This window comes from Leptonychotes weddellii, chromosome 10 (genome assembly GCF_054177405.1).
Source record: "Leptonychotes weddellii isolate Sample4059 chromosome 10, ASM5417740v2, whole genome shotgun sequence".
NCBI classification, from domain to species: domain Eukaryota; kingdom Metazoa; phylum Chordata; class Mammalia; order Carnivora; family Phocidae; genus Leptonychotes; species Leptonychotes weddellii.
Genome location: NC_138378.1, coordinates 102188596 through 102204953, shown reverse-complemented (window position 1 = coordinate 102204953; position 16358 = coordinate 102188596). Strand labels below are relative to the sequence as shown.

Sequence of the window (16358 nt, the reverse complement as noted above, 5' to 3'; positions counted from 1 at the left end):
CTCAACCGACTGAACCACCCAGGAGCCCCCAATAATGTATATTCTTATGAGCTGCTCAGAGGCACAGGGTTTTTCAAATCTTTTTCGAGAAGCTAGCCCTGCCCTTTCTGACACGTGTTTTTCCGTAGGCTCCTCTGAACATGAGGGGTCCTGATGAGTGTCCTGCACCATTCTATTGCTTTGGACTGTCTGCTGAAGGCAGGATGATAATGATGATAATTTGTGAATGGGTGAAGGGTTCCCTGGGAGCCCAGGCATGGGTGTCTCTGGGGGCTGATATCCTTCCCATCACTGCCAAATATACACACTGGCTTTTTTAAGATCAGGGAAAAACCTCTTCTAAGCAATTTCCACCTACTGCTATCTTCTTTTGGCAGTAGTAGGGTAATAGCCCAAAGCTAAAAAAGCAGGAGCAGTATTTATCAATTGATTGATTAACTAACAATCAGTCAACAAGTATTTAAGCAGTGTTTTCTACGTGTTTAGCGCTGTGTTAACTGTCCCCTGAGGAAATAAAAGAAATACAAGACAAAATCCCAAACCTCAAGTTAGGGCCCCAAAATGACTAACTGGGAAATAACTGTAAAGCAGCTACTAAATCTAGATGTAGAGAGCAAAGTATTCGGAGAAGAATTTCTATGGCTGTGAATGATATTCTGGAGGGTTTGGGCCCTAAACTGGATCCTCAATGATGAATCTGCATTCAAAACGGAAGGCCTGGGACCAAGCTGGTTTTCTGTACACTGCCTCAGTCTGACTAGAGGGCTGGGGGTGTGAGAGAACAGAGCGCATAACGTTGGACAGGTACTGAGACCAGATTTTAAAGAAGCTTAAAAATCAGGCAGAGACACTGGGGGCTTTCCAGGCAGGACTGAGCAGTGGTGAAAGTACCAAAGTCAGAGTTGAGATGGTCCTGATGTAACTCAGCTCTACCACCAACCAGCTGGGTGATCTTCAGCCCATCACTTGCCTGGACCCAGGAATGAGTGAGATGGCCCACTCTAGCTCCCATATTTCTGATGTGGGAGGCAATAAGAAGTTACTGAGGTCTCCTGAAAATGCCACATGGAAAGGAAATGTGTGGTAATGTGTGAGGGATGGGTAATGCTATCAGGGAGACCAGCTGGCTACTGCCAAAGCCCAAGAATGTATAACAAAGCCCTGGGTAAAGTACGTTGCTAAGAAAATGAAGTCAGAAGGGTAAATTCAAGAGACAGCAACAGTAGCATCTAGATAGCAACGGATAGGATGAAAAGCAGCCACAAGTCTAGAGCCGAGGGCTTGGCCATTTGGATGTAGGAATAAGAGGATGAGTTAAAGATAATTCTAAAGCTTTTGGCAATGAATTTAGAACCCCAGCCTCTACACATTCCATAAAGGTGACAGAACTTTGTGGACAGAAACATTGGCTTGGTGGTCAGACTGACTTGGGATTGAGTTTGGCTCCATCTTTCCCTAACTGAATGACTTGGGCAAGTTTTGAAACTTCTATAGATAAGGATAACAGAACCTGCTTTATAGCATTATGGTAAAGTTCACATGAGATAACACACTTAAAAGGATCAGCATTTCCCTTTGCACATGGTAAGTGCTCTGTTGATGTTAGCTTTTATTGCTTCTTAACTGAGCACTTATTAAGTGTTACACAGTGTGATAGCTGTCAGGATTCAGAGAGGAAAGAGGCATGGGCTCTGCCCTGATGACACCCACAGATAAGTATCATCTCCTGTGCAGGGAGAATTGTCCCCACATCCCCTGTAAGCCTTCTCCGGACTAACTAAAATGGCGCCTCTTTATGTAGGCAAAGGAAGAGCTATAGAGTTCTACAGATGTGTCTCCTTTCATACTCCGTCTGTGTCTCATCAGGAGGGGACCAAGTTACTATCAGAAAATAGACACGGCATTCTGCAGACCTATCTATAACCCAGGCTAACATGCCACCAGCCCCGTTCACCCCCTCAAAGATAATACTTCTCTCTCCTTATCTCTTTCCTTTCATGACCTGATCAAAGCAATACATCAGAAAACACAAACATTTGTCTACATCAAATAAGCCTTGAGCGTACCTCTGAAATAATTCTTTCCATTTAAAAATGTGAGTGTAGTTTTAGGATGCTTCTATGTTTGCAACTTGTCCACACCAACTGATGTGCACCTGAAATTTTTCCATGATGGGGAGGAGAATTAGAAGTTCTCAGGAAACACAGGAGTCACTTTGTTTTTCCTCTGCTCTGTGCTTTACACATTCACACTTATTTCTTCATACCCACTGGTGGCCACAGGAGTCCAAGACAAAGAAGGAGTGCGGAGAACATCTGCTTCTCCATGGAGACCCTCTGTTTTTAGACATGAGCCTCTGAAGGAAGGTAGCTGGGACATGAGAACCTTCCTAGGTCTCTTGGCCAACTTACCTTCTCAAGGGAATTAGAAGCAGACTTCTTTTCTCCGTCCTCTTAGAGACTGTTCTGCCAGAAGACATACTTTTTGGATCATTAGAGAAAGTTAGAGAGGTCAACTCTCTTGGTTTCATAAGGGTAGAGAGGCCGACAAGAAACAGGTCTTTGAAACTCTGCAACAAACTCACTGCAAATGCAACATAAGATACAGAGGAAGAATTCGTAGGTGAAAGGGAGTTGTAGGGGTAAGGGAGGAAAAATCTGCATAACTGTTTGAGAGCCTTGACTCAGAGGTATGAAGAATTTTTGCAGGAGGATGGGCTGGGCCTGATATCTGGGGTTTTGTAGTCTCTTATTCCCTTCTCCTGACCATTGTTCAAATGAGATTGGGCCAATTCTGGGAACTTATACCTTCTCCCTGTCACATTCCTGTTAACTGGCTCCACTTCAACAGATAGCCTCTTTTGGACGGCACACAGACCCTTGACATCAGCAAGGATTGATGATGTCCAGAGCCATCCACAAATCTGCAAGTTTGTGAACATGGAAACATTTGTACAAGCTCCTGGCTTTCTCCCAAACCACATGTTTCTTATACATTGCCTCCCATCACAGGTTAACCACCTTTTCAACTAGAACTGAAGTTCAATCTATCACATTATGATGATTTTTCTTTTTTCTCACACATAAACCAGTTTTCATTAAAGGAAAAACAAACAAACAAACCACTTTGTGAAAGTTCTTGCAAGACCAGCAATGAATGAAGAGCCATAGCAGCATAAGAAACTGGGTGGTCAGGGGTCTCCTAAGGGAGTCCCCTTTGTATAGCACCTCTAAGAGGCCCAAGATTCAAAGCTGGGCCTCTACATGCAACAGATCGCTGTGTGTTATGAGCCTTCGTGGTTGCTCATGAACAGTCTAAATTGAGAACTTAGGTCTGGGAGTACCACAGGCTTCCTTCCTCTCCAAACTTCATTCTTGGTCCTCTCAGACCACAGATTCCATGGCACACGGGAGAACTCCCTTCCCACTGAACCTCTGGGCAGACGCAGGCACAGAAGAAGAGCAATAATGAAAACAACTTCTTCCCGAAGATCTGTATAATTCAAGCCCACCTCCTATACCTTCCACATGTGGGAAACAATAGAGGGTGTTTATCATATGACCCTAGGTCTTCTGAACAATCAAGGAAAGATCAACCTCCTATATCTGTTGATGATTCATTTCTTCCTGTTTACCAATCAGACTTGAAGCAGTGTCTAATGAAAGATAAATAGGTGATCTTGAAAACAAGAGTAGAAGGTCAAAAACTCTGTAGAGGGAGGGGAAATAAGCTTATCAGAAACCTATACAGATATAATTACTGTGATTGAGTATTGCATTTAGTTCAGTTTCCTGGCAACAAAGGCAAAAAGAAAAAAAAAAACAACAAATTTTCTTCAGGAGAGAGATGCTTTTTCTTGGTAACAAATCTTGAATGTGGGACTTATGCAAAGGAATTCAATGACAGAGTGGACAGTGCCCTAATGGTATTTACAAAATGGTCAAAATATTTCATATATAACCATTTCCTAAGTCACCCCTTAATAACAGTAGGAATCAACTCATTAAGAATACTTAGCCATAAAGTTTGCCTCAGAGAAAAAAAGTAAAATAATCACTATCAAGTTGGAGGGGTAAGGAGTGGGTAGAGATACAGGTGAAAGAAAAATGGTAGAATGTTGATAATTATTGAAACTGAGTTGAAGGTATATAGGGGTCACTGCACTATTCTATTTATTTGCATACATTTGAAATTTTCCACAATAAAAAACCAAACCAAACCAAACCAAACCAACATAGCTGAAAGCATTTGGCAGCCCGGGAAGTTGAGCTGATATGTTCTCTAACAAAGACTATATTCTGTTTGATGAAGTTTTAAGGTAAGCAGATATAAAGTTATACTCAGTCTTTGAAAATTGATCAGTTGGGCTGTGGAGCACTTGATAATATTCAGAACCAGCCCCAAGGCACCATAGACTTTACTAGATAAGCAAGCACATGCCCAGCTAATTGTGGCGGCAGGTTATGGACACACTTAAGACAGCAAGCTACCAAGGAAGGGAGGAGAAAGCCAGATTCAGATACCTTCACTGCAGTTCTTCAGGGCAAAGAAGTCCACTGCAGACAAACTTCGGTTTCCACTTGAGATATATTCCAGGGCCACGCGGAAGGGATTCTCTGGGCGCCCAATTCTTCCCTGAAGCACCGTCCATCTGGTCACATTGGAATGCAGGGGGGAAGAGCAGAGAGAAACAGTGATGAGAAGCAGGCCTAACTTGCACAGAGATTCTGTAGTGATTTCTAGGCCCACACTCTTCATGGGCCGCAACCGATGCAACCCTAAGAAGCTCTGAGAACAACTCTGACAGCAACATGCAAACGTTTGTTTCCTTCTTGTCCAACTAACCCAGAGACCCACTTCTCAAACCCACTGTAGCCACTGGTGTTTCTTTCGTTATATTCTTTCAGGCAACTGCAGACCTTTGGACTGCTTTAGTAGTTAATCTTACGGGAAAAGAATATATGTACTTAAGAATATCTGCTGGCAGAGTGAAGGGATAGTCTTCAAAAACATGTATCGGTGGATCCGTAATTATCTTTGGAAAGAATTTTGGCTTTCAGAATTTTTTCTGATCCCAGAGTCTCATAACCCTTGAGTTTGCTATGTGGTCACTTAAGGATTGAAGCAAGCAAGGGCTATTTATTTACTTCAGGAAAATTAAAGTGCACCAAAGCATGTAGTTTGGGGTAAAAGGTACCTAAGATTGGTGTGAACTCTGCAAAATGGTGCAAACAGAAGAAGATAGAAGTAGGTCAAATGGTGAGCTCTGCAGCCATCTATGATCAAGGACACGGACACCGCTGGAGAACAGAGAATAAGCTGAATGAACATTTTTTACACCTCACTCATGCTATTAACCTCTTGGAATAGCCTCCTGTCACTGATTGGAACATCAAATTTCTTTTCTGCCATTGATTCAGGTTTCTTAAACATACACAATTATGTTGACATTTTGCGTGGTTAATCACAATTACCTGGACTACTTCATATTTTTTGTCCTTTAAAAACAGTTTTATTGAGGTATAATTGACATACAATAAATTGCATGTCCTAAAAATGCATAGCTTGGTGACTTAAAGTGTATGAATTGAGGAGGTTTGACAGAGGAATACACCCATGAACTCCTCACAGTGTTTCATAGTGTCCTACCATGATGTAAGGCCTTCGGTAGGCTGGGCAGTACAGTGCAAAGGAATTTAGGGAAAGATTAGCTTTCTGTTTTAAAAAAAAAAGTGTTTAAAGCACCCCCACCCCCGCAAGGTAGAAAGTGATGCTCACCGTAAAAAAATATTAAAGATCCAACCATTCAGAGAAGTTGGCAAAGGAAATTAAAAGTCACCCAGAAGCTCATTATCTAGAGATAACCATGGTGAATACCCCAGTGGAGGCTTTTAGTTACACTTTTATATAAACAAGGCCGTCATCTTCCACGTGCTCTCTGTGACTGGACTTGGCCACTCAATTGTATGTAGGGAGACAATAAATACAGACTATGTGATGAGTTCAAGGATTGCATTTTTAATGATTTGGGCATTGCTTCTGAGTTTTTCCCTTCACGATCATGCTGAAGCTAGCTCTGTGTATCTCTGTAAATACTGCCTTAAGACAAATTCTTAGAACCCCAGTTAAAGTGCATGCACATTGAGAACTCTGAGCATACTGTCAGTCCTCCAACAGTGCATCAGAGAGCCCATTTCTCCATCTGCTTGTTAGCATTGGATCTCATCACATCTGTCCCGTCTTTGCTGCCTTTTGATGATGAAGGCATCGCCTAAGGCAATCGGTGGTCTTTCAGTGGGGTGCCCTTGCATGGCAGTTTTGAGTCTCCAGGCCTGCCACGTTGCGGGGTATGCAGTGGGAATCAGCTGAGTGAAGAAGGTAGTTTTGTTCTCTCTGCTCTTCTGTAGTTAATTCAGATCACCAGAGCCAATGCCTCAGCCACTTAATACAAGTGTATTAAGTTTCCCCACAATAGACGCTGTAGAAGGGATTATTGCTGTTGTAAAGTTTGTTCCCTGTTACGGTACCCAGCAGGATTTCTATCCAAAATAAAACCGGTGCAATTGAATAAGGAAAAGGAGCCCTTTCGGTTTAAATGTGGAGCTGTCAAAGAAATAAATATTTGAAAAGCAAATGTAAATGTGGCATTCTTAAGGAAAAAAAACACACAAACAAAGAGAGCAGAATTTTTCTTGTCCTTCTGAAAAAATAAAGAACCTTATTTTTGAGGAAAGATGGTGGAGAAACGCCTGACTATTCATATTCTGCCAAAATCGTAGCTCTCTGCTGCAAGGAATGATGGATTTTAATTCCAGGTACACTGTGGCCCTTGACAATGATTTCCATTTCTATATTGGCATTAGCCCTCTGGCTAAATGTGTCAAGAGTTTTAGGAATTAGTTTCTGAATTACTGATGCAATAACTTTTGTCTGAAATTCTCTGGCCTCCCATAGTTTACTGCTGCAGCTTTAATAACTTTCAAAGCAGTTGCCAAACATGTATTTTATGACTAGGGAAGTTGGGACAAGAAAAGGGCAAGTTTATATCTAGGGTCAGCTTTGTTTAAGAGACAGCAGAAACAGGAACAGCAAATGCAAGCTCTCTTTTCTGTCTGACTCCATTTTCTTTGCTCATATCCCTGCAGTCATGAAACTCCCTTATTAGGGTTCTATTTCCCTCTTTGGCTGTGGCAACTGTACTTGGGTTTGAGGGAGGGAAGGTTATGTTCTGACCTGGATCCTCCTAGAGACCAACGTGCAGCTGTGTCCATGGTCTGGGGATTTGTGGGTATCTTAGCACTGGTGCTTCAATCAATCAACGTGACAGTGTGGGGAGTCCATCTGGATTCTGGGAAGCCAGAAAGACTGTATGGTCAGCCTGTCACCATCCATTATCTTCCAGTTGTCTCTCTAGAGTTCTCCACTTCCAGTTTTGGCTCTGCCCCTCAAGTGTCTGATGACTTTGGATAAGGCACTCTACTCTGAATGCCTGAAATTTTGGATCTTTTCTGATCAATGTATTCTCAACCAGAGAAAGTGTCTCCAAATTTGTGTGAATTTGCTGAGGAAAAAAAACCTGACCACACATTTTTGCTGAGTGGTTACATCATACTGAATAAATTAGAACCCATGTTAAAAAAAAAAAAAGCCAGGAGAGTTGGTTTGTGAATATCAAGGTCCATTTCTGAGTTGGAGACTGAAAATAGTACCTATAAAGGCCACTCAGTTGGGAGTTGGGAGCTGAATCCTGGGTTCTGGTTTTGGATCTGCATGGGTTAGGGTATGTTCCTGTACCTCCTTGGGGTTTAGTTCCTTTGTTAGCAAAATGCAAGGATTGAATCAAAAGTTCTCCAAGGTCCCTTATTGATATGGTGCTTACACTTCTCTAGCAATTTGTAGGAGTCCTAGTGACAAAACACTTTATGAAAGCTGCAATGCACAAACAATATTCTACAGAAGGTGGAAGAAGTGATTAGTCAAAGAATTAGAGATTTATTATCTGTAAAGAGACTAAGTTCCATCCCTTCAGAGAAATGGAGCGACTTGCCCAAGGTCACATTTTTGGTTACCTGCAGACCTAAGATTAAAGTCAAGTATATTATTGCTCCCAGACTGCAAGGACAAGAGACAAGGCAACTTCTGGTTCAGTCTGTATACTCAGTCACCATACTCAGTCACCACTCCATATCACTGGAATCCCAGAAACAGAAAAGGAGGTATCTACTTTGCATTATTAGAAGAATCACCAGTCTGGGTTATAAGGATACACAGGCCAGCCAGATAGTAAAATACATCTTCAGAAAATGCACACACAAACCAAAAAATCCTAAGAAGCTCTGACATGGTCACAAGCATCTCCAAGGTTCCCCCACTCCATACCAGGTTAGTCTGTACATTTTTAAAGGAAACCGTCAGCACATCTGATGTGAAGCCAGCTGCTGATGAGATTGAAAGTTTAGTATCCATGACTCAAGGAGGATGAAGGCATGAAGTTATTTAAAGCCCAGAGAGGGGCACCTGGGTGGCTCAGTCGTTAAGCGTCTGCCTTCGGCTCAGGTCATAATGCCAGGGTCCTGGGATCGAGCCCCGCAATGGGTTCCCTGCTCCATGGGGAGTCTGCTTCTCCCTCTCCCACTCCCACTGCTTGTGTTCCCTCTCTCACTGTCTTTCTCTCTGTCAAATAAATAAAATCTTTAAAAAAAAAAAAAGCCCAGAGAGAAGGGAACTTTTTGATGGCCCGTGAGGACTATGGACGGCAGCTGATAAGACAGAGAAATATGTGTTACTTTGCTATTGTGTGCTCTTCTAATAGGCATGATGTTGACATGGGGCTGGCTCACAAATTGAACCCTACATGCTATTCAATGGGATGCCTTTCTGAGATGGTTTTGGTTGTTGCAATATCGCGAGGCCTAGAGTCAGTTCTCAGCTCCACCATCTAGTTAGCTAAATGATCTTAAGCAAATAATTTAACTTCTCTGATCTTCAGTTTCCTTATTTTTAAGATGGAAATCATAATGCCTAGCTCACTGGATTGTTGTGAGGATTTGTCAGAAGGATGTATGCAAAGGGACATCCTTTTGGGGGTCTCAATAGTAGAAGCTATTTTTACAGAAGACCACAGCTTTCTTCATGGAATGGCACTGGTCCATGAAACTATCAGTATCTCAACTCATTTATGAAATTCAAGGGGGAAAGGAATGTAGGTAAAAGAAAGGGAGAACAGCATTCGTAATTTATCAATAGCAGACACCTTATTTACTTAAGCCAGAAAAAAGTCTTCATTTTTAAATGGATCTTCATGTGTTAAGCACAGCCCAAAGAAATCATGTTGAAATACCCAGACAACAAAATATATTAGTGACTATAACAGGAGGTCAACATTCTGCGCAGAGCCCTCCAAATGTACTTATCTTGCTTTAGAGTAAAAGCCTCTTATTTACCTTTGTATCTTCTTGTGGCATGTGGAAAGATGCCTTGTGTCGAGATGTTGGTTAGAATTTTTTGAATTGAATTCCATTTCTCTGGTATTTATTGGTGTGTTTTTGCCCACTAAATAAAGTATTAAATGCTCTGGGGATCCTAAGAGTTTAGGATTTAGCTTGGCACTCCTGGAGCTTACAGACTAGTGAGAAAGAGTGAAAGTAAATACCAACATTTATAGTGAATGGCAGTATAGAAAAACTAAGTGAGTGGTATGGGCATTATGTACATTGAAAGCTTAGAGGGCAAAGTGATGTCTCAGGTTGGGTGTAACTTGAGGCTGGGTTATGAAGGGGGGGCAGGAAATGGGAAGAGGGCAACACAGAAAGAGAGGTTGGTGTGAGCACATGAGTAGAGGCCATATAGACTGTGTGTTCTGAGAACAGGAGGTCCAGGCTGACTGGAGTCAATGGTTTCCGTTGGTCTCTATAGGAAAGAGGTCCCTTAGGTCTTTCATGCTCCTCCTTAAAGCTAGGGTAGTAGGTCATTCATCGTTGTGTCTCCAGATACCGTATTTGTTGAACGAGAGAACAAATACATGACACATTTCTGTTAAATCAGACAAGATTCTCACATTCTTGGATAAAAGTTATATTGTAATGGAGCCGAGTTCATCTGAAAGTTCCTGTCAATTCATTACTCATTAGCTATCAGCCATTCAGGTAATAAGGATGCCTTCCCTGTTAGGAGGAACCTAAGGACTAGGAAAGTTTGGGGGTCAAGGGCTGTTTGCAGGTTTGTTCATCACATAGCTCTTGGCTCCCCATTTGCCCACAGGTCTGTTCTTTAAAGGGGCAGGGCCATGGGAAGCAGCCATCAAATTAGCTCTTATCTGAGTACCCAAGAACCCAAGAAAAGACTCAGAGAATTGAAGTAATTGAGACATGGAGGGATCTGAGTGCTCAACTAGGAGAGGTCCCATCTGATGTGTGAATGTCCTCTACAAGGCAGGTCAAGCTTAAACCAAGTCACTATGAATATTAACAAGAGCAACAAGAACAGTTAATATTATTGAAGGCCTACAGTATACTCTGCTTCCAGCTGAGTTTTAAAGATTTATTTATTTGAGAGAGAGTGTGCATGAGTGGGGGGAGGGGCAGAGGGAGAGGAAGAGGGGAAGCAGACTCCCCACTGAGCAGGGAGCCCCACGCAGGGCTCCATCTCCCAACCAGGAGATCAAAACCTGAGCCAAAACTAAGAGTCAGATGCCCAATTAACTGAGCCACCCAGGTGTCTTCTCAGCTGAGTTTTAAACTCAGGTTAGTGTGACTCCATTAGTCTTTAGGTACACTATCTTAAACTGCCCTTTTTAGCTTCCTGAGGTTAGAAACTGTGTCTTCCTGAGGCTTTGTTCTAACTGCTGGCCCTGGTGAACATGGCTGGGGGCTGGAAGCTAGAAGATGTGGTCATCTGCATGTTCTGCAGTGGTCATGAGAGCAAACTCATTTAGGTGGTGACTAGACCCCTTGCCAAGATAGCCGAACTCCTGGGTTAAGCAGAGGATGATGGAAGCCACATAAATTAGACAACCAGCTTGTCCCTATCTGGTAGAGCTCAGTCCCACGACTATCATTTTTAGTGAACGTAACACTGTCGAGGCTCGCGCCCTGCTGCTGACATTCCTTCACATGTCTCTCTGCTAAGACTCTCTTGACAAGCGTCCAGACGTGCGTGTGAAGGTGTGAGGATTTGTGAGAAACAAGAAACTGAGCCTGTGGGAGTTCGTCTAGATCAATATAGGAAAAAAAAAAAAGCCAATTGCACTTTTCTCTCTCATCTTATCCTAAAGGAAAAAAAACCACACATAACTTTCAAAAATTTCTTAAAATATACCTTACAGTAATTCTGCAGCAAATATAAACCATTCAGCACTATTTTTTATTGTTTCCATTAAATCAGCCTGCATTTAAAGCATTTTTTATGGGAGATAGCGGGGAAAAAATGCCAGATCAATGTAAATTTTAGTGTGAAGTCCTTTGTTGCTTGTTAATTTTCTATAATTGGGGCGTGGGGTCTTTTATCCAGGTACTCTTGGCTTTCTTACTCCCTTGCCATCTACAATTGCCCAAAACTTAGATAGATGTGCCCTGGGGAGTTTCAGATCTGGGTAGAAATGAGGTTTCAGGTTGACTGTGGCTCCTACTGGCCTGTGGTGGCAAAGAGCTGCCTGGAGGCGGAGACTGGTTTCTGGCTCTGCTGGAGAAAAGGGGATGCTCGCTGTGGCCACAGGTGGACTTGGTTGAGAACTTAGCATTGGCAGCTAGAAAGCAGTTTTGGTTTACATCAGACATGCTGTATCGGTGACAGGGATCTGGAAGGTTGCCCAGCTTTCCTGGAGCAGGGGCTGAGAAAATGTTCCCAAACTGTGTTTCTCCTAATTCTTCTCTCATGCTTTTAAGCAAAGAAGAAATGAATAGGCTCCTTTTCCTGGCCTCTCTTTAGCTTCTTCTAATTTTCCTCCCACCCTCCCTCCTTCCCTTTTTTCTTCTTTCAAGGAAACATATTAAGACCACAAACTCTGGAGCCAGATTTCCTGTTTTATAAGCTCAATTCTGTCTCTTTTTGGCTGTGACCTTTGGCCAGCTACGTGTCTGTGCCAGTGTTCTGTCATTAAGAAGTGGGGATAATAATAGAACCTTCCAGAGGTGCTGTGAAGACTGAGTGAGTTAACACATGTGGGGCTAACACTCAGTAAGCCTCTCAGGTAATACTGCTCTTATTGTGTTCGTGTTTCTCTTCTCTCCTAAACCCAGGGTGGTAGATGACCTTCAAAGAGCGACCTTAGAAGAAGGTGGAATAGGAAACTGACCATGTGGTGGGGTTTGGGAAATTTGGGGAGAGCCTCCCACCCCAGAATACCAGGATTTTCGAAGCCTCTTTCGTTCCCTCCTGTGGAGATGAAGAGGCAAAATGTACAAATGCAGATATCCCAGGGAACATTGTGCCAAGCACTTTATTGGTCTGTGTGCATGTTTATTTATGTTCTGCATCTTTCCAGAAGGGATTTAAGGCAGAATATAAAGCTATTTTACTTTATCTCATTTAATATTCACAGTAAGTGCATGAAACAGATATTATCACCCCCATTTTATAAGAAAATTGAGGCTCAGAGAGGCTTACACAACTTGCCCATGTAGTAAATGGTAAGAAGTGATATGAACCCGTGACTCTTTATCTCAAAACTCTCGCACTTTCTACTACACTGTACAGGTTTATATTTATGCTAAATGTAAATGATTAGTTTCTTAGAAGAGCTTTTTGCTGGGTTGAGGGTGGGTAGTACTTGAAGACCAACAGTGTGCAGAAAAGGATGCATCTAATAAATATTTTGGCTTCTTCTCAAAGTTGTCCCAGACTACCCTATTCCTTCCCTCCTCAGATTCCACATCATCCTAATCCAGGTTGGAATACGCAGGCTTGTGGGAGGCAGGCATCCACCCGGCCCCTGGTTGAGATGCTTTCCTTTATTCTCTATAGCAGGCCAGGAAGGGGAGACAGAATCTACCTCTAGTGATCTAGTTCCTGAATCATTAGGAGCGCGGTGGGCAGAAGTAGACTGATCATAGCCACAGTTGTCAGGAAAATAAATGGTCGAAGAAGTGTTCTTGACTGGCCTCCATGTGACCAATCGGCTTGCTGGGGTTAGCCCAATCTCTGCATTGCACATTCAGTGGAACCCCCCTGTGCCTCCTGGATGTTCCAGCTTACCCTCCAGGACTCCTACACTCTCTATTCCCATCACCTGAGTTAGATGCCTACTGAGAGTCAGTTAGGCTTGTTCCCAAGCCTGTTTATGTCAGGTGTGCTCCTTCAGGTGATGCAACACAAGCAAGAAAAATTTAAATTACTTTGTAAAGACTAGCACTGATAAATCACTAAAAATAATTGCTGTTTAATTTGGTCTATATGGGGCAACAAAAAAGATCAGGGGGGAAAATCTTAAAAATCTGGAAGTTTTCAGGTTATTTCCCAAGTGTTTTAAGATTATTTCCATTTTGGAGGAACTGAAACTGAAAATCGAGAATGTGTGTTGTGGCGTCATGAACATGGTTTATGGAGAAAAGACAAAGCAGAACTCCAATCAACAGGCCCATATTGGAAGCAAAGGCCTTGGCCCTACATCAAGAGATTAGTGAATGAACATGCATCTAGAAGTTGTAAGTAAAGACAAATGTTTAAGGATGTCCGTTGATTCCCAAGCAACTATTGGTCCCAAGCTTGTTGTCCAGAGGGCTTCTTCTTTGCTCTCGGTTGTATAAAAAAACACCTGGAGGATTCACTGGTATTTTTTCTTCTTTTTAAAGGAGGTTCCACTGATTACCAGGCAAAAAAATCAAGTGAGAGAAAACCTTAAATCAAGAGAAGGGAGCCTGGGAGTCCTGAATTTCCTCTTTCAGTTCTTCTGCATTTTGGATTAGGTCCCGCACAAGCCCCCACCTCCTCCAGCATCTGCTGAACATCCCTCAACAGGGAGGGACTCAGCTGGATTCTGGGCAAGGGGTGGGAAAGGTGAGAGGGTTCGGTTGTTGCCACATTCCAGGAATCATTTAAAATTACGGAAGTGAGCACCAGAGGGGATCCCAGCGGGGTTCCCCATTCCACAGTCTTGTCAGACAATATCTCCGGCAGCGTGGGCGGTCATTTTCTCAGGTTAGAGACCCAGGTGATCATTTTGCCTTTCCAAACTCCTTCTGTAAGGAGATTTGGGCAGTCACCCACCTGCAGACGGTAGGAGTCTGGAATTTGGTTTCCTAACTCTGTTCCTTCCAATAACTTTTTACCACCATCTGTTCTTTCCAAATACAACCTCTTTTTTTCCCAAGCCAACTCAATGCAGTTAGTCCTTTTGTTTTTTTTTGTTTTGTTTTGTTTTTCAAATACATCCTCCCAAGGAGAAAGAATAAAGACAACACTGAAACCTGGAATGTGGCCGTTTCTGTAGGATCCTTCCTTCAGCACTCTGCCTCTCACTCGAGTTCTGAGTCCTGAGTGGGGCTAGGGTTAGGGCTTTCATCTTGTGCCCCCACCTCAACACCCATGATTTTCCAGGCCTGAAAGCAATCCTCTTTGCTCACGCTCAAATGACAGCCAGTTGCCCATCTTGCTCCCTAGAGAGCCAGCCTAAATGCCATTTAATGCATTAATGTGTTGATTGGTTCAATACAAATGCAAGCCTCTACGCCAAGCGAAATGCTGATGCCCAAGCTCAGAGGCTCCATTTCAGTCACGAATCTCTGGCCAAGTCAAGCCAGCTGTGCTGAAACTCCAGGTGGTAGGGTAGACCTGGCCATAAACTGCAGCCCTGTAAACACATTCTGGGGCTGGGATAGTGGTCAGCTGGAAAAGGCTGGAGGGGCCCGGATAGGTGGGGTCAGGACAGCCCACAGACTTGTCCCCATGGGAGATGATTCCCCCATTCCACATGCTGCACCTGCCCCACCCCTTTTATGGGTGGCCATCCAGGGATGCAGAAGTAATTGCCGGAGGCACTGATGGACTATGTTCTGAGCTCCTTGGTGCAGAGGGGCTCACTGGCCCTGCTACAGGGGCTATACTGTGCTGTGGCAAGTATCGCGGATGATGATGTTGTTGTGAGGTCAAAAGATGTAAGACTGGCATGAATCTTGGAAATCACCATGTGTCTTCCTTCCGTGGGGCAGAGAAAGACTGAGGTCTGAACTATGCACCTCCCCTCTGTGAACAGAGGAGAGTTCCATTCTATACCTTGTGTCCTGAATCATCTCTTTAAAACTGAAACATGACCATGTTCCCCAATGCCCTCAGGACCTGCCTCTGGTTCCCAGAGCAGGCCAGGGTTCTTCCCTGCCCCATACATGTGCTCAGGGTGTCCCTTGTATCCAGAATCCCCTTTCTTCTTTTTCTTTGCTGGGCTGTTCTTCACTGATCAAGACTGAACTTGGTATCCCTTACTCATCTGACTCCCAGGTTGAACTGGGCGACTGGTATAGGGTAACAAGGGTAATATGTGCCTACCTCTGCCCAAGAGGTTTTTAAAGAGCTTCTTGAAGGACGTGACATCTGTTATTATTGGCTGGTCCTCTCTGGTCCAAGAAGGGATGACAGAAAGGGTGGTGTTATGAATTTTTTCCCCCAAAAAGATATGTTAAAGTCCTAATACCCAATGCCTCAGAATGTGACCTTATTTGGAAACAGGGTCTTTATAAAGGTGATCAAGTTAAAATGAGATTATTAGGGTGGGCCTTAATCCAATATGACTATGTCCTTATAATAAGGGGAAAGTTGGACACAGAGACAGAAACATACAGGGAGAACGCCATGAGACGAGGAAGGCAGAGATCGGGTGATGCATCCACAAGCCAAGGAGTTTCAAAGATTGCCACAAGCCACCAGAAGCTAGGAGAGGCATGGAACAGATTCTTCCTCATGGCCCTCAGAAGGAACCGACCTGCTGACACCCTAAACTCAAATGTCTAGCCTCTACACTGTGAGACAATCAATTTCTGTTGTTTAAGCCCTCCAGTTTGTGGTACTTTGTTATGGTCACTGTAGAAAGCGAATATTGGTGGATAGTTCAAAACCATCCCAACTAAGTGGAGAAACAAACTTTAAAATATGTTTACCAACTACGTGTGAATGATTATCTTTCTATGTGATGAGCAGCCCATGGACAGGCAGCCCACAGTCTGAAAATACAACTGATTTCTCACAAAGAAACCCCATTTTCCTTGGGGCCAGAAAGAATGTAGGATGTTTTCCTACACATGTACCTCTGCCTTCCAGATGAATAATATCAGCTTTGCCTTCAGGGAGGCCCACTGTATGAATGATACTAGGAAGTACTTGCTAATAACCCAGGAATCATGGGCCCATTAGATTCACCTGGGTAATACTCA

The 16358-nt window shown here is 43.2% G+C and overlaps 1 protein-coding gene across 1 annotated transcript in view; it reads right to left on the bottom strand.

The window, feature by feature from the left end:
• Nucleotides 1-16358, bottom strand: part of LOC145716006 (ALK tyrosine kinase receptor-like) — a 541645-nt gene that overhangs the window by 65372 nt on the left and 459915 nt on the right. The window contains exon 5 of the mRNA XM_081797301.1: nucleotides 4524-4651. Within this exon, the coding sequence (XP_081653427.1) occupies nucleotides 4524-4651 (128 nt within the window). The remainder of the gene's footprint in view (nucleotides 1-4523; nucleotides 4652-16358) is intronic.